This window comes from Lynx rufus, unplaced genomic scaffold (assembly GCF_022079265.1).
Source record: "Lynx rufus isolate CCGP_SWC_20201006 ecotype Redwood Valley unplaced genomic scaffold, mLynRuf1.p SCAF_37, whole genome shotgun sequence".
Classification (NCBI taxonomy): domain Eukaryota; kingdom Metazoa; phylum Chordata; class Mammalia; order Carnivora; family Felidae; genus Lynx; species Lynx rufus.
The window spans coordinates 2,010,429-2,028,304 of NW_025814853.1; the positions used below are offsets into that span (position 1 = coordinate 2,010,429).

General features: G+C 65.5%; 1 protein-coding gene across 5 annotated transcripts in view; it reads left to right on the top strand.

Annotated features, from left to right (window-relative positions):
* BAIAP2 (BAR/IMD domain containing adaptor protein 2) overlaps positions 1–17,876 on the top strand; it is a 62,793-nt gene that overhangs the window by 30,064 nt on the left and 14,853 nt on the right. For all 5 annotated transcript variants that reach the window (XR_006964800.1, XM_047093999.1, XM_047093997.1 and 2 more), the window contains exons 4-6: positions 8,232–8,293; positions 9,068–9,139; positions 9,696–9,833. Coding sequence is in view for 4 of the 5 variants with exons in the window: in XM_047093999.1 (XP_046949955.1) it covers positions 8,232–8,293; positions 9,068–9,139; positions 9,696–9,833 (272 nt within the window). In the remaining variant the exon portion in view is untranslated. The remainder of the gene's footprint in view (positions 1–8,231; positions 8,294–9,067; positions 9,140–9,695; positions 9,834–17,876) is intronic.

Genomic DNA, 17,876 nt, shown 5'->3' on the forward strand with positions numbered 1-17,876 from the left:
CGAGTGGGATTAAGATAAAGACAGAAACTGCCCTCCCGGGCCATCTCCACCGGAGGTCCCCAGCTTCCTCCCCATTTCTTGGGTCAGGTTCTACGAGCGTCCCCACCTCCAGACCTGTCAGTTTGGAGGTGATGCTCACCTGGCCCTCCACGGGGCACCCAGCCCTGTCCCCTGGTGGCAGGCTTGCTCCCTTTCACCGTGGGGTCGGCACGGGCCACTGTCTGGCTTTGCGGGAGCCGTCCCCCAGCCGCCTCTCGGGCCTGTGGAGCGCTGGCAGAAATTGTTCTTTTTTAAGCCTCAATGGGGTGTTAACTCATCCTTGTGAAATGGCGTCCTCACTCCTTGGGGATTAGGAACCGGCGGGAGGGCCCCGGAGGGGCTCTCAGCGGACTCTGGCGCCCGCCCCAGCCTTGCATGCGTGAGCGAGCCCCGGGCCCCCTCCCCAGCCTGTGTTTGTTGCAATCTGCCAGATTCACGCTGCCGCTCAGCTCCTTGTCATGTGAGGATTATAAGAACACTTCGTATCTTCTGCAAAAAAGAAAAGAAACAAAAACCCAGCCTGAATCTTTACAAACGTCCGTGTCGTGACCGCGTGGGGGGCTCCCCGTGGATCCAAAGACCCCAGTGCCCAAGGAGGAAGACGCAAGTCTGGGCACCGCTCCACGCTCCTTCCTGGAACCTGTCTCCAAGCCCGGTTCGGACACTGGGTTCCGAGTGCTTGAAGCAGCCTTTGGATACACAGAGCGCTGAGTCCCCGAGAGAAACCAGAGCCAGCCAGAGCTTAGCGTGCGGTCGCAGGTGGGGAGAAGTTCTGGATGCACTCTGCGTGCTGTCCTGTGGAGAGTCTGTGTCGGTGGTGGCTTTCCTCGTGGGGGCAGGGGCGTGCTGCCATGGCACCGGGCCCTGTTCTCAGCATGCAGGCTGGGGCCACGTCCCGACGCTTGCTGCTAAATCCCAAGCGGTTCTGCAGAAGGGGTAGGTGCGTGCGTGCATGCGTGTGCGTATGCGTCAGGAGCAGAGTTAAAGCAAACACGGCCAAACGTCGAGGACGCGGGGACCTAGGAGGTGGTGAACTGGTATTTGCGTTGTTACTCTTGCAGTCTTCTGAAGGTCTGGGAGATCCGGCTGAGGGAGCGTGTGTTGTGCTCTAAGCCACGGAAGAAGGGACTCCGAAGCCGTGGCTCGCGGCTCTTTTGATCTACCAGCGGCTCCCACTGTGTTCACCCAGGGCCGTCAGGGGAAACTTCTGGGTGCGGCTGTAGAACCGGCCTCTGACGTGCCCCCAGGCCTCCTCCCGGCCCACAGAGGAGTCCTGGGTGCCGGCCATCGCTGCTGTAGGGGCCTGGCCGGTGCTGCCGCTTCCCACAGGAGGCGGCTCTGCACCTGTGCTGGTCCTGGGGTCCGAGAAGCTGCGGGACAGGTGTCCCTGCTGCCAGCTGCCAGCCCTGGCTGTGGCCTCTGTGCCACGTGGTGGCCACCAGGATCCTTGGAACCCCGAGGCCGGGTCCCTGTCTGCTGCCAGCCCCGCTGACTTTCTTGGCCTTCTGTGAGCGTGCCAAGCAGCCCCGCCGTCCTGGCGGCCTCCGGGAGGGGGCACAGGTGCCACACCGAGGGCCTCTGTTAGTTGTCTCACCTGGAGCAGGTGCTCACTGCAGTCATGGGGCCCTGGCCGCAGAGGATGAAGGTGTGAGCAGCGGCCCCAGGCTGGGAGCGGCCTCCTCCACCGGGTGATGGTTCTCGTGTCAGCATACCAGCTTGCAACTTGTAGAGTTCGTACTTTTAAAAACTCGGGTACACGTAATTTTCTTAGTTTTCTGGAATCTTTTCTCTTTTCCCAAAGAGCCCCGCTCGGGGAAACCTCTGAAGGTTTCCCGGGTTCCGCGAGGTCACCGGTGTGGTCCTGTGTCCCCAGACGTGTATGAAGCCGCTGGCCGAGTCCCGCTCGGTGTGGTTGGGCGGCCCACCCCCCATGCTGTCGCTCTGGAGGTTCCGAGAGCGTCCTGGGAGGCTGGTTCTTCTGTCATCTGCTCGCGGGACACGGCCGCGCACCAGCAGGGCACTCCTTCCCGTGTCCTGTCCTCACCTCCAGTGCCAGGGCCCTCTCGGGAGCCGTAGTCCTGCTCTCGTGCCGCACATCTGCCCCGCCTGGCTGTCCTCCCTGGTGAGGGCCCGTCAGCTGGACCTCCCGCGTGTTCAGCCGCGCACTGCTGGGTCCCTCTGGGCTCCCCCTGGGCTGCTGCGGCCTGTCGCTCCTGCCTTTTTCTCTCCTTGGTGGCTGGCACCTGACACTGTGTGGGGCCGTCCAGGCCCCCGGCGCCGAGGTTCTTGCCGGGGCCCGTGCAGAGTCGTGGAGGTCCGGCAGAAGTTCTGGAGCGCGGGGTGAAACGCGTGGTAACAGTAGCGACTGGGTTCTGGCGTTCCCTGCACTCGCCATCCTGCTGGGCGGCCGGCGGTGGCAGGGCCTTCCCCAAGGACGGCCTCCGCCCTCCCCTGCCCTCCCGCACGGCTCTGACCTGCCGGAGGCTCAGCTCCTGTTAGGATGCGCGGCTTCGTCGGTAGCGTCCCTGCTTCACGTTCCCAGCCGCTGGCGCCAGTCCGGAGCAGGGCCGCCGACGCGGGCTCCCTCTGGGGTCCCGGGCTCCCTCTGGGGTCCCGAGCCCCCGGCCCCCACAAGTGGCGGCTCTGGCTGCTGGAACCCGGCTCTGCTTGGCTCCGCCGGTCGGGGGGCAGTCGCGCTACCGCAGATGGGAAAACCTCAGCGTGTGTCGTGATCGCCAGCGGTGTGTCGGCGGAGTTCGGGGCTGTCGGGGCGAGGGCGGAGCGTCACGGCCGCGCTGCTGGCACCTGCCCCGGGCGGTGGCCTCCACGTGTCCGGCCTGAGGAACGACAAGCCTTCGATCCCCGCGCTGGGGCAGCGTTCCTCCGCGAGAGGCCTGAGGGGTTGACACGCCGCAGCTAGATGAAGCTCAGCGAAGAAGCCACGGGGGGCGGCGTCCATGCGTCCGACTCCCCTTACGTGCCGGTGATGGTCTGTTCTGGAGTTCGGGGTGATGGTCACTCAACGCAGCGAATATACTTAACGCAGCTGCCTCTCGGGGGCTCACAGGCCCGGGCTCCCGCACCGTGTCCTCGTTGGGGGCCGGGTCCCGGGGGCTCAGGGCCCTGGCCCAGTGTCCTTATTGGGGGCCGGGTCCCCACTGCAAGGCTGGAGAGTCTCTTGTGTCCCTGTCACCCCAGGGCTGGGCCAGCACCCTGCGGTTCCAGGGCCCCCAGCCCGTCTTCGGTGGCACATGGACCTGCCTACAAGATGCCCAGGCTCCCGGGTCACGGTCGGTCACGTCTGTCCCGCCGCCGTCCACACGAGAGTTAGCGACGGGAGACAAAACCGGCTTGAGTCCAGCCAAACATCCCCTGCACGTCCCCCCCCCCCCCACGGTGGACTGTGCTGTCCCGTGTGCGTGCACATGTGTGTGTTCGTGTGTGCCTTGCGTGTGCACGTGCCTGTGCACGCGTGTTTTCCTGTGCACGCACGCACATGTGTGCATGTGCTGGCTGTCCCCCTGGGGGAGGGGCGTTGCTGTGGGTACCGAGCTCCACTCTTCACCTGAAGACGTTTGAGGTCCCTGAAAAGACTTGACGTGTTCGAACTCCGAGCCGAGGGGGTTCAGCCACAGGCGACTCACTGCTCAGCTGGCTGTGTGACCAGTAAGGCAAACCCTTGGTGTGAGGGCTGCAGAGGGCGTGGCTTCCCCTCAGACGCCTGCGCTTTAGACACCTTTGGTCCCGCATGAAGCGTGGCCCCCGTGTGTGGCTCGCCCCTTCTCTTGTCCTTGCTCCTGAAGGCCCTCGCCCCTTCCTCGCTCCAGACCCTCCTCCCCACCTGGGACTCCTTGAGCCAACGTGGCCCCTCCGCTCCAAGCCGGCCACCAGGCTCCAGGCTTTGCTGACTCACTGTCCCTGGGTGCGGCCCTGCCTCCCTCCCCCCTCCCGTTGCGCCTCGGGCGTGGGCACCTGCCGCCTGCCACCCCTTCTGTTGACGCTTTGGAGCCCTGGCGGTTCGTCAGGCAGTGGTGCTCGGTGCTGAGCTGTCCCACTCTTCCACTGTTTGCTCTGGCAAGGTTGGGTCGGAGCTGCTATTTTAAACCCGGTTTTTCGAGTTTGGGACTCACCTGTGCTGTGAACCCAGGACATGGATTCCCAGGGCCCCATGCACCTACGCTCAGAGGACTCCACGGGGAAGGTCTGCAGCCGCCTCTTTCCTGGGCAGCGGGTCCCGGAAGGGTGTCCCCACTCCATGCTGTCCTTCGCGCGTGGGAGATGGCGTGGAGGGAGTCGCGGAACCCCAAAATCAGACCCAGCTCCTGCGAGGGGTCTCTAGGGACCTGCACCAGCTTGCCTTCTGGGACCTGGTAAGGGGACAGGTGAGCATTAGTGCTGACACCTCAGGTTTGGGCTCCTCCTGGCAGGGGTGAGGCTGCCCTGCAGCCACCTCGGGGCCGGCAGCGCCCCAGGGGCCCAGTGGCTGGTGGGGCTGTTCACCAACCCCCCCCCCGCCCCCGCCCCGTTCCTGCAGCTGCGTGTACAATGCAGTTTAAAAATTGACTGTGTGGGCTGGTTTGTGCAGCCACGGGCCTGCAGCTCAGAGCCGTGTGTGCACTGGCTGCGTGTTCCCCAGCGTGTGCACCGGCAGCTCGGCCACGGGCCCTGGGGCGCCTCTGAGCGTGTCTGCAGCGGGGCGCACAGCAGGAGCCCCCCAAGGGCTGTAGGTGTTCTCGGCCTCGGGCGTTCACCGTGGTGCTTACTGCTGTCAGTTGTTCGTGAGCTGGTGCGCAGGCTCTCCGGGAAATACGTGCTTTCAACGTGACCTTGACGTTGACTTCTGATTCCGGGGTCTAGAGCTTGGCCGATACTGTGGGTGCCGCCCTAGGCAGGAGACTTTGCTGGACCACGTGAGAACGTGGACAGGCTGCTTGCCACGTGTCTTCCTTCCGGACTTGATGCCCCTCCAGGGGGCCGTGGGGGCAGAGGGGTGTGGGTGAGGGCGGTGCCCGCAGGCTGGGTCTGGGGCTCTCCCCATGCCCCCCAGACCTCGTGCTGTGTGGGTGCTGCGCCCCTTGGCCTCCGTTTAACCAAGTCCCAGATGCCCGCAGCCAGAGAGCCCAAAGGTGTGTCCGAGGCCCCCAACACGGGAAGACCCCTGCGTCACAAAGAGAATCCTAGATGTTTTCCCGATCTTCGGGGGAGGGGTGTTCTGGGAAACTTCCGGAAGGATGCAAAGCACAAAGAAGCAGAACGAATGTGGGGCTGCCCCTCTGGGGTCCTGGACTGCTTCTGAGCACCCAGGGGCCGGGCCCGTGGATCTGGGTTTGGGACACGTCCCCACCACGCACACCAGATCGGGTGTGCACGGACGGAGGGCGATGCCCAGGTGCCAGTGGGGCCGCGGGTCTGCACTAGGCAGGTGGCGGCAGCCTGGCCGCCTCCGCGGGGCTGCCCTGGCTGGGGCCCGTGCGCTCCTGTTCATCCCAGTGGCTTCCCTCCAGCCAGCGCTGGGGACCCGGGCCTTCACGTCACCTTCCGTCTGCTGTGGCTCTTGGCCTGTTCCCTAGCACGTCAGGCTCCCAGGGTCAGGATTGGGTGGGAGTAGTGTCTCGACCTCTCCTGCAGGGGTGAGTCAGCTCAGCCCCTTGGCATGTGGTCAGCCATTGGCCGCGTGGGGTCACAGCTCCGACCTGACCACAGGAAGCCTCGGTGGAGGCAGGGCCTTCTCCCCAGGGCCGCCCCTCTCTGCCCTGCCGTGTCCCACAGCACCCTCAGGCCCGAGGTCAGACCAGGAATGGGAGTAACTTGAGGACCTCTGGGTCCTGCCGGGCATGGCCCATGCCGTGGCTCTGGTGCTGGCATCTGTGGTGGTGCCGGCACGCCGTGGCACTGGTCGCGTCGAATTAGGTGGTTTGCGCGCTGGGAGCTTCTGGGGTCTGCCTCCATTGCCTCCCGGCTTGTGGGTCCTAGAGACGACCCAGTGGGACACAGCTCTGGTCTGGGGGCCACGGGCTCACAGCCCAGCCACTGAGATTCCTTTGTCCGTGGGGCCGTGGCAGCATGCAGGTCTGAGGCCCTCTCTCACTGGCACACACACGCCAGGGCCGTGGCAGTGGCCCTTCCGGGGGCAAGGGTGCCCCTCCTCCATCCCGGACCTCCCACAGGCCAGGCCCCAGGCTGGCAGGCACGAGGGGGTCTCTGTACCCGTTGGGCTCGGGGTTGGGTGAGGAAGAGCGCTGGGTCAGCCTTGCAGGGCCTGTGGTGGGACAGCGGGGTCCCGGCTGCCGGACGAGGCAGTCAGCAGAAGCCTGCGCGTCTGGGGCCGAGCGGGCATCTGGGGACGCATCCAGCGGCCCTGAGAATCGGGGTGAATGAGCTCCGGCCGAGGCTCAGGGCCCCGCAGGGTGGGGTCCCGCTTGCTCAAGCCCAGCCTGGCGGTCTGTGCTGAACGGCGGGTCTGTCTGTACGGCTGCTCGTCCCAGCCAGTGCTCAGCGTGCCCTGTGGCCCTCAGGCCAGGGTGGTGTCAGCAGCCCATGGAGCAGCCACCGAGCAGGAGGAGCGGGTCTCCCCGGAACCCCGCTGTGCTTCTGGGAGGGACGGCCACCCCGGTGAGGCCATCCGTGCGTCCAGTGGGCGGCACGACCCCGTTGAGGCTTCTCACAGAGGCCACGGGAACTGCTCTCCGCTTCTGGCCGGCCTTGCTGGGGGCCAGGGTTCCCCTCGTGACTGCCCCCCGAAAGGATCCTCTGGGTCACGTGACCCCAAGGGTCTCAGGCACAAGTGCAGAGGGCTCGCCGGCGTGGGCGGCACCTCAGGGACGGGTTTGTCGGAAGTGCTGACCCTCGAGGGCAGAGCGGGCCCCCTCTCCGTCGTGTCCACGGCACGGGGACGGTATTTGCTCCACGAGTGGCCTCCAGGGGAGGACCGGCCGCTCAGGTGAATGCAGCCTGGCCGCCCGTTCCAGCTCTCCCCTCCGCCCTGGGTGGGGGTCCTTCGTGCCAGTGCTGGGGGGCAGCTGGGCAGCCCTGAGGGTCTTGGGAGGGAGGTGCCACTGAATGGTCTCCGGCCTAGAGCTTGTGTCCTGTGGGCACTGACTTGGGGGCGGGTTTGGGGGCTCTGTTGACCCTGGTTGTGTCTTGAGCTGCACGGCGTCCCTCCCTCCGTGGCCACAGCCTGGAACGCTCAGGGTTGTGCACCTGTCGGTCACAGCGACCACACCTCAGGATGGAGCTGTGCGGAACCTTCAGGAGCTTTGGGAGAAGGAAGCGCTCGGCTGAGCTCCCTGTCCCCAGAGGCCTGTCTCCTTCCCCTTCGTGGAGCTGCGTGGGCCGAGTGGGGTGTTGGAGGCGCCTCGCGGCCGATTGCTACCGAGAGAGAGAGTGAGTTTGGGGTATGGGCTAATATCAGGTCGCCCAGAAACCTGCAGAGCCCCGGCATGTGCCCTGCCTGCGGGTGAAGTGAGCCGTGTCCTTGACATGCAGGCTGGAAACAGCCTCTGGGTGACGGCCTGCGCCTTTGTGCTGCCACGTTCGGTTTCCTCGTGTGTCTCTGGAGACGGGCCCAGGACACGTCAGTGTCCCTGAAGCGTCGCTGCTCCGGAAAAGGTGTTTGGAGAGCTGTGCCGCACGCTCCGATTGTCCCCAGAGGCCCTCGTGAGGTCAGCCAGGCCTGTGCACCTCGCAGGCCTCCTCGGGCACCCTCACCTCTGGGGCCTGCAGCCAGGTCTCGTGTTTGCCCCAAGTAACGCAGACGCTTGCTGGCCCTGGTGGCAGCTGGGCCCAGAGTGGGCGGGGGGCAGTTGTTGGGGGCTGTGCGTGAGAGCGAGATGCGGGATGAGAGGCGCGTGTGCTCGGGGCTCGCTCGTGGGCTTGAGGCGGCCTGTTTCTCTGTCGTGAACCTGGGCTCAGTGCCGACGCTTAGGGACTGTGACCCCTCAAAGTCACCCGGTGATTGTGTGCTCGAGGCCTGGCCTCCCTTGTCATTCTAGAATCTTCTGTCTCACTTCGCTGGCGCCATCAGGAGACATGGTGCCCTCTCTCCTGCCCCCGGCGCACTTCTGCCTGTGGGCCCAGGCGCCTGCGCCCGCCTCCAGCACCCTGGTCCCCTGCCACGAGAGGGGTGCAGGGCGGAGGGCCTGTCACGCACGGTGCTTAACTTTGCTCTCTTCTCTGCCTTCCTGCCTTTCCAGGAGACGTTCTCTTTCAGATGGCTGAAGTCCACAGGCAGATTCAAAATCAGTTGGAAGAAATGGTGAGACCCCCAGGGTGGGAGGGTCAAGGGCAGGCGGGCAGGTGGGCAGACGGGCAAGGGCAGGCAGGCCGGCCGGTCAGAGGTGAAGGGGAGAGCCGGCTGTGCACCGTGGCCACACGTCCACCTGGGGACATTGCATAGTGGCCGCGCTCAGAAAGGTGCGGACGTGCTTTAGGCCCAGGACAGGAAGTCACATGCTGGGGAGGAGGCTCGCTGTGGGGACCAAGAACATACAGAAGGACACGGGGGCACAGGGCCCAAGTCAGACAGGATCCCACAGGGGCCAGGTGGGGACACAATGCGTGATGGGCCTGGGGAGCAACACGCTCCCAGGTCATACAGGCCCAGCCAGGACCCAGCGGGTCTAAAGCGAGGGGTCACTCAGGCCTTTCCCAGTTTGCATTCAAGCCCGTGGCTCACGTCAGCGCGAGTAACTCCCCAGAGCGGGCAGGGACAACAGGGAGCTGTTTCTGTCCCCCCCACCCCCCACTGGGAGCGGAGTCCCAAGGCCATCAAAGACCAGAATGGTCTGACATCCTGACCTCTGTTCGGCTGTCAGTCCCGGAGCCTCCCGGCTCCTCTGGGCCCACCTGTCTGTGCAGGGTCACCGGCTGAGGGATGAGACAGGCCCCTTTCCCCTCGGGGTGGCCAGTGTCCCGGGTGCTGTGGTGGCCGTCCGCCTCTCCCGGGCTCCCTGCCCCCTTCCCTGCCTGCCTCCTGCCCCGGCCCGCGCCTCGTGTGGTGCCGACGGCCGTGTGTTCTGTCCGTCCGCAGCTGAAGTCTTTCCACAATGAGCTGCTCACACAGCTGGAGCAGAAGGTAGAGCTGGACTCCAGGTACCTGAGTGTAAGTAGCTCTGCCCACGCCTGTCGGGTCGCCCGTGCTGGTCCCCCCGCCCCCGTGCACAGGCTGTCGGCTCGCCGGGGGCTGGCCTTCCGGCAGGGTCCCCGCGGGCCTCCGTGGCCCGGTGGGCGGGGGGGTGGGGGGTGGACACCTGCCTGTTCTGCTGCCCCCCCCGCAGCTCACTGCTTTGGGGAACGACAGTGGCACGGTGTTGCCACCCGCAGAGCCCGCACAGACTCCCTGACCTGCCGTAATTTCACCGTCGTCCCCCCCGATGGTGCCTGTGCTGCCATCACCCTCCGCCGCGGCTGCCGGGCATTATGTGCCGGGCTCTGGTGGGTGTGTGACAGGACTTCACGCTCTGGCTCTCGGTGGCACAGGAGGGGACGAGGCGAGACCCGGTTTTCATCTCTGGGAGCAGAGGGCCCCCGAGGCCCCGGCCTCGCCCTCCCCTCTCGGCCCGCCGTCCCTCGGTGCTGGGGTGGCGGCCGCCCTGCGGAGAGCGGGAAGGGCCGGCCACTCATGGGCCCCTGCTCTGTGTCGTGTGCTTGAACCGCAGGCTGCGTTGAAGAAATACCAGACGGAGCAAAGGAGCAGGGGCGATGCGCTGGACAAGTGCCAGGCCGAGCTGAAGAAGCTTCGCAAGAAGAGCCAAGGCAGCAAGAACCCGCAGAAGTACTCGGACAAGGAGCTGCAGGTAGGGCCCGGCCGGTGCCACGGCGGCCTCTGTGGGTTCGGGGCAGCGAGCACCGCCCGTCCTGGAGCTGGCACGCGGCCGCTGTGGCCCTGCGGCCCCCGCCCTGCTCCCGCCTCCTCCGTGGGGCACCGGAAGGCTTGCCACCAAGGGAGCAGAGACCCCGGGGACAGCTTCCTGCCCTGTTCCTCTGGACTCTGCCTCGGAGGCAGACCCCAGACTGACAGTCTGATCGGCCTGTGGCCGCCCGGCCCCAGGACTGGGCCCAGAGCCCTCACGGGCAGACGCTGGCCGGTCAAGCGTCTCAGCAGCCCCGCCGCGAGAGGCAGATGGCACGGGAGGGGCCGGCGCCGGTGCGGCTTCCCTCACTGTTGTGCCCGGCCCGGCAGGCATCATGTCCTGAGCAGGGCTAGGATTTAGGACAGCGCGGCCCGTGACGGGCACGGGCCCAATACACCTGATTGGCCGGAACCCCCCGGCCAGTTGACACAGATCAGGCCCAGAATACCCAACCCCCGAGGTCACACGACTCGGATAAGGAGGAGACAAAACAGGACGCCGTCGTGTCCGAAGGAAGCCTCAGGAGAACCTGTCCCAGCTGCTTCAGGGGAAGCACCGCGGGGACGGGCATGAACCCCTCACCTCCCGGGGCCCCACCCTTCGTGTCAGCCGTCAAATTGGCACCCCTGAGGCACGCCGCGCGCCCCTGCTCTGGGGCTCCTGTGTGCGCACGCGCGTGCTGGGGTGCCGGGGCCGCGTGTGCACGCGCGCGTGCCCGGGTCCCACTGCCCACGGGGCCTTGGCCGCAGGCGGGAACTGACTGGTGGGCCGTGGGGCACGCGGAGCACGCGCCCTCCTGCGCATGGTGCCGACGAGAGGCCCACCTGCTCCCCGACGCGGTCCCGCCTGGCGGGGAGCACGGACCGGGCAACAGCGGGGCAGAGCCGTCGCCCTGTATGCAAAGCGGCCAGCCCCGTGAGGGAGGGGAGGCCCCTGTCGCAGGGCAGCGGCGGGGACAGCCCTCCTGCTGCTCTCGGCGCGCCTTTCCCGCCTTTGCCGTCTCAGGCTTGCCCGTAGCCCGTCACTGACCTGTAGGGCTGCCACCGGAGACCGTCTGGCTGGGTCCCTTGCAGCCCAGCCCTGTCGGGGGCCAGTATGAGGCTGAGGGGTAGAGAAAGCCTGAGGCCATCTGGCCGGGGGCGGGGGCGGGGGGACCGGGAGCCTGCGCGCCCCTCTCCTCGTGGCCCTTTTTCCTTTTGGGTTAGTTGAGAAGTGATTCACGCGCGGAGCCACCGCCGCACGTGGACGGTGAGGCGGTGTTGAGCGTATCCGTACAGCCGTCCCCACCCCCTGTTTTAGAGCATTTCCGGCACCCCAGAAACGAAGCCCTGCCCATCAGCAGTTGTCCCCTCCCCCAGACAGCCAGCAGTCAGGTCTGGGCGTCTCGCGGGAACGGGGTCACCCGGGTGTGGCCTTCGGCACGTGGCCTCTTGCGGTCGACGCAAGGCTGTCGGAGCCCGTCCGTGCTGTGGCCTGTGCTGCACTCCCCTGTCCGGCCCTCGTGGAGGCTCTGAGCCCCGGAGATCCTCCAAGGGTCTGCAGCACGAGGGTAGAGGGAGGGTGTGTCAGCGCCTGGGTGGTGGGGGGGGGAGGGGGGAGGGGGGGTGGGTTACGCCTCCTCCACAGGGAGCCTGGGGGCACCGACCATCCCCTCCCTCCCCTCCCTGGGGAGGAACCCGGCTATGCGCTGAGCCTGTTTGGGTTGGTTTTTGCCTGGGGGCTGAGGTCCTGGCCCACACAGGGAAAGGGCCCATGACTTTTCCCACCAGGAAGAGTGAGACACCCCCCCCCCACCCACTTCTGCTGTCTCTGCCTCCGTTTTCCAGGGTGCCTGCCCCACGCACCCTGTGTTCCGAGGACCAGCTCAAGGGGCTGGGTGCTGTGGTCAGGCCAGGCTGCCGTTCACAGCACCCCCAACCAGGACACCAGGAGTTCTGTCTGGGGGGATGTCACGGCCACAGACTCACTTACTTGCACCCAGCGCTTAATTCTTGTGTTCACAGTTCACCATTCACAATTCTTGTGTTCACAGTTCGCGGCTTTAGAGATTGTCCCCAACCCCCAACCCTAAGGAAGAGCTGGGGGAGGCAGGTGTGGGGGTGGGAGTCTGACCTGTTGGGCCCTTGGGCCTTCGTCCTTGAGCTGACAGGAGATGGGCAATGACCCCAGGCAAGGGGGGTGACCTGGGTTCCAAACACAGATGAGGCCTTTCTTTCCCTGCTCCTTTGGAGGCTGTTTTGCTCCCAGGAGGCTCTCCTGTCCGCAGGGCCCCTCACCGGGAGGCCCGGCCCTATGCAGCCCGATGGGCAGCATGTGCAGGTGCAGGCAGGTTCTGCACCCCGGGACTCACACGGGGGGCCCTCCCGGGGTCCTCAAGCTGCACCAAAGCCCCTGTCCTGACAGGCTCCTCTCGGCAGAGCAGGGGGCTCCAGCGAGTGATTGCAGGTGTGGGTCTGCTCAGTGCTGTGGAGAGGGGGGTGGTCTGTCCTGAGCCCTGATTGCTGGGATCCCCTGGCTGCCGCTGAACCCCCAGCCCCCATGTCCTCCCTCCCCGACTTGAGCTTCGTGTTTGCAGAACCCTCGGCCAGGGAGAGCAGTGAGGCTGCTTGCCAGGCAGGGGCCCGACCCTCGGAGCCCTTGGCAGGCAGTTCTGTGCCCTCCAGGGAGGCCGACTGGCCCAGGAAGGGCCCCCACACGCTCTGTCCTACCCCGAGGCCTCTGGGCCAGTGGCCAGGCTGGTGGCCCGAGCTGCACCAATGACAGGCCGTGCAGGAGCGGTGGTCACTGCCTGTGGAGCGGGGGAAGGTAGGGTTGCGGAAGACCGAGAGCGTCCGTCTGTCTGTCAGGGGCAGGTTCCCTGTGAGTGGGACTGGGTCAGAGCCGGCCCTTTTCAGGAACTGCTGGTAATTGAGACTGTGTTTTGGGATTTCCACGAAGAGAACTGATTTAATTATAGGTCAGGCCACAGGCGCTCACAGACATTTGGGGCACTAAGTAGGACGAGGGCTCCATCTGGAAGCGGGGAAGGTGCTGGTGCTGTGCTCACGGCCAAGGCCACTGCCCAGACCTCCTGGCACCCGCGGAAGTGCCTGTCTGTGTGAAGGGGGCCGGAGGGCACATGGCTGGCGAAGGGCGCACTGTGGCGGCAGGCCTCATGCAGCTACCCTGAGCCTCTGGCCTTCGGGCCTCAGCTGCTGTGTCCCCTCCCAGGCAGGCAGGTGTGAGTGGCTACACCATGGCCTGTGTCGGGGCCCTCAGAGCTTCTGGGTGATTCTGAAGGACAGCCAGTCCCGCTGGCCGTCTGGTGGTCCCAAGGGCTTCTGAGTGAGGGTCTGGGAGGCTGGTATGAAGTGTCGTACTTCCGTCCCTGCAAACCCCGTAGGGCCAGGGTCAAGATCTCTCCTGTTTCTACCATTTGTCTCTAGCCGCAGCTCTGCTCTGACTAGAACGTGACTGAACACCCTCCAAGGGGTGTCGTGGCTGGTAGAAAATCCGGGGACGCGTGTTGGGTGTGTGGCGGGCTGGGGGCCACAGACAAGCAGTGTGTCCTTCCCAACCTGTATGCGGGCTCCACACTCGGAGGGATGGGCTGCCAAGACCCCAGGCAGTGTCATGGCCCCCAAAGCAGAGGTGAGCGGCCGGGAAGAGAGAACTGGAGACAGAGTGGCGGACCCCTGCACAGGGTCACCCGCGTGTGGGCCAGAGCTGCGGCCAGAGCACAGGGGGCCATGGGCAGCCTCGTCCTTGGAGCCCCCGATCTGGGCAGCGTCCGGCTTTTGAGGAGGGCAGAAGGGGCTGGGGGCTGCAGGGAGCGCCGGCCGGATCCCCCTCCTGTGCGATGCGGCTGTGGGAGGAGCAGTGGCTGAGGCCCGGCTGGCCGGTTGTGCTGGAGGAGAGCAGGCCTACCTCAGGAGCCCGTGGGGCAGGCTTTCCTTGGGGCCCCCGGTCACTTTGCTCCCCCGCTCTCTGGGTTCGCGTGTTCTGGGAGGCACACACATCTAGATCTCAGTCTGGGAAAGGGGGAGATTTGTTCTATTTAAAGGGATGTGTAATTAACAAAGCGAAAACGAAATAACCATAATTTAGATCTTCAAAAAAGATAATGGCAGAGACTGGTCCGTTAAGATGTGGCGTTTGACGCCCTGCTGGTGGTTCGGGACCTTTATGGGTCTCTTGCTCTCACTTTTAAAAAGCTCTTCAACACCAAAGGCAGCCTGTGGATGAAACCGCTGGCCGCCACGGTGCAGGCGTTTTCCTTCCTTGGAGGTAAATCGGGGGCCCTCGCCAGGGGAAAAACCAGTGTGGGAAACAGAGACCGTGTTCCCCTGTCAGGGCTTACATGTCCAGAGGCGCAGGGGCTCAGGGTCCCCGGGACAGGCCAGCTGGGGAAGGACAGTCTGTTCCTTTGAACTTGTTGGGCCACTTCAGGCCCCACACCTCTCCCGTGGCTGCCCACTCACCCCCAGTTCTCCCGATGGAGCCGCGCAGGGGCTATGGCCTCGATGGCACCGGGAGTGATTTGGAGCACCTGCAGCCGTCAGAGCTGGAGGGCACCTTGGAGAATAGTGTTGGGCACATGCCCCTGCCATTTCACACCCCGGAATGTCTGTGTTCAGAACGTGAACAGCAGGGAGCTTTGGTCTTAATGACGTGCATTGTAATAAATTCTTAATAATCTTCAAACGACACGCTCTGTTTGAACGTACATAGCACGTCACTTCGACGTGTCATCGCTGCGGGAAACGTTGGTGAGGTACGTCACGTCCTTTTCCTGTTGAGTCCGTGAACTCGGGTGTGGACTTTGAGCTGTAAAGCCTAGGTGGCTGCGGGAGGCAAGGGCTCCCCTGTTGGGAAGTGCCAACAGGAGTGACGGGGTTCGGCCCCTTCGCTTCCCACGTGGGGAAGCCAGGACCCAGAGGGCTTTGCAGCCGAGTAGGGTGACCCAGTGGAGCCGGTGCCGTAGCCCAGTCCGACCTGCAGGCCCACGGGCAGAGCTCCCCCCAGACCTGGAGGGTGTGGGTCCCTGAGTGCTGGCCACACAAGGCCATGGATCAGGTTTGCTGAGACCCGTCCCCTTGGGTCTCCGGGACAGGCTGATCTGTGGGCCCTAAGCCTTTGTCAGAGCATCTGCCCTACTGGTGTGGACATAAGTGGCCCCACGCTCCTTCCTGGGCCTCTGGGCGCATGGGACACTGGGCATGGGGGTGCCGTGGGCATGTCATGTGCTGGGGCAGGCACGAGCAGCTGGGGTCTGATGACAGCAGTGAGCCCTTTTGCCAGAAAACGGGAACCCCTGGGGCTCAGGGAGTCCTTCCCCCCGTGGGCCTGTGGGCACGATGGTGTGGTGGCCTCAGCCCTGAGTCTCGCTCTGAGCTCTCTTGTCGAAATGAAACTTTAAGGGTCCAGCCGTGGCCCAGCAGATTGAGGCTGGTTGAGGCTTTGTCCGCTGGCCTGTGGCGCCACGTCCATCAGCCTGGAGAAGGGGCGCAGGCCAGCTCAGCGAGCCCCAGGGCGCCGCTGGCTGCGGCCAGCGGGTTCCCCGTCACTGAACGCAACGCGGGCTTCCGATTTTTGCTGTCCCTTCCCTGAATATCACGGCTGATCGGGTTCCTTCTGGACTCCTGGGAGTAGTAGTTGCCAGCAGTGACAGCTGAGGGCCAAGAATTCCACTCTCATTCATGAGCCGTGGGGACCGACAGGGGCAGAGTCAGGTGTTTGAGAAACGTGGGAAAGCCACAGCGCGGCCATGTCGGAGGAGGTAAAGGGAGCCGTTTGTTCTTGAGTGCCCCTCCCCCACCTCTGAGTCACCGCCCGCTTTGGAGAGGAGACATATGTTCTGATCACTTTTGTCTTCTCGGATTACAGGGCTGTTCAGCCCAGGGTGACTAAATGGGAGCATTCTGTGGTCTTAAATGCTTTCAGCTGGGTGTTTCTATAGCACTGTCACCATAGCACCGCCAGGCCGGGAGCAGGAGAGGCGGGAGTAGAGAGCCGGCCACAGCACCCACCTGCCCGCCTGCCCACGGCAGGGACAGGCTCAGGGCCATTTCCAGCAGCCTGTTGCTAAGTCGTCAGAAGTGTGGGGCCGGGCCGAGTTCTGTCCTCCCCCGGGAGAGCCAGAGCGGCCTGCACCCTGTGGGTGGGGCGCCCTCCGCTCTTCCCCCACCCCTGGGGTGGGGGGGAGGGGGAGGGGAAGGTCCTTACTTGCCCGGATTTCCAGGGTCTGCCCCCGGGAAGTTGTGGTCTCTCTCCGCCAGAGGCAGCATCCTGGGAAAGGAGAGCTGGTTGTCATTCCGGGAAGGAAGAGGCAGTCCCGCGTCCCCACTGACGAGGGATCTGCCCTGGGGCAGCTGGACAGCCCAGGGGCCCCTTGGTGGTGCAGCTCAGGAGGCTGTCCCGCCTGCTCCCCAGGACGCGTGGTCCCTGGCGGTGATGGCGCCTCCCGGGGCAGTGCTCTCCACCTCAGTCCCGCTCCCCCTGAGGCCCACGCTGCCCCTGGCTGTTCACGGGGCTTGATGGAATATAAAAATAACCCCCCAGTCCCTCCCCCCATGGGAGGCCACCAGACCCCGGTAATGGGGCCAGCGCCCTGCACCGCACAGGCCCGGCGCTCGTGGAGAACACTGCTGTGAAAGAGGTACCGCAGCCTAAAAACCCAGAAACCATCTGCAGGTGGGACAGCTGGCTCGAGGGGCCGCGGTTCGGAAGGAGCCGTCCTCAGCTGCGTGCTCAGGGCGAGCAGACCCAGGGGGCCCCGCGTCCCGGTTTCCGCGCTGTCCTGTGCTAACCGTTCACGGTGGCCCCTCTGTTTCTTCAGAGTCCCCGCTAGATGACAGCTGGCATGGAGGCCGGCGCTCTGGGCAGCCTCCCCTTGGGCCTCCCTTCACGAGGCTGCGTGCCGAACTCCGTGCACTAGCTGTCACCGGGCGTGGGCCTCCACGTGCCTGGCTCACCCCCAGCCCGCCGGCCTTGAAGGCCCGGCCGCTGCTGAGTTGGTGGGGACGCTAGAGCGGCCCCAGGGAGAGCAGGAGGTGGGGGCACGAGGGAGGTGGATTGGGGGTTTTCCTGGGGGTCAAACCCTGATCTCCTCCTGGAACCTTGCAGAAACTTCTCCCGAGGCTGCCCCCTTATGCAGCTCTCGGGCACTGGGCTGAGTCCCTGTGTGTGGAGTCGAGGAAGGGCTTGTGGGCTAGTGGAAGCCGGTAGGGTCACGGCAGCGTCCCTGACAGGCCCTGGGGGAGTGTGCATGGGACCTTCCGGGCGACATGAGCACTGGGTGCAGGGGGACGGGCGCCTCCCCTCCCCTCCCCTCCTGGTGCGCACGCCCTTCCAGCCCCTTCCATCCAGCGGGTGTTGTCTCCTGGGCCTCTGCCGCCGCCCCCCCGCCGCCCCTCCCTCACAGGCACCTCCCGGGGCCCCTAGGAGCGGGTGTGGGTGTGAGCAGTCCCCTTGGCAGGCACCCTCTTCCCGCAGTAGCCGGGTGGCGTCTGAGGAATGGTGCAGGGGAGCCTCGGCCACCGTGTCCCCCACCCCCAGGGGCACCGCACACCTGGAAGCCTCCCGGAAGAGCCGCCATGCAGGGGAGGTCCCGCGGGAGCACGTTCCAGAACCGGAGGAGTCGTCCTGGGGCAGCCCTGAGGAACAGGGTGGAGGAGGGGAGAAGGGGGAGGAGGCGGCAGGGCTCGGGGAGCAGAGCAGCAAGCCCGCCAGGGGGGCCTCTTACCTGTGTTCAGACTTTTCTCCCAGGCTGGCAGGGGTTTGCCATCCCGGCCCCCTCCCCTTTCCGAAGGGAGCCCCTTCTCCGCTGCAGAAGTCCCTCCCAGCTCCCTTCCTCTGCTTCTGTGCTCCCGGGGGGGGGGGGGGGGGGGGCGGCCACGCTGCCACCCTGCAGGGGTCTCTGTAGCCCGGGGGTCTTTCCTGGAGCAGCCCCACCTCTGGCAAGAGCCATCCCGGGTTCCCTCAGTCCCATGGGCTGCAGGGCCCTGT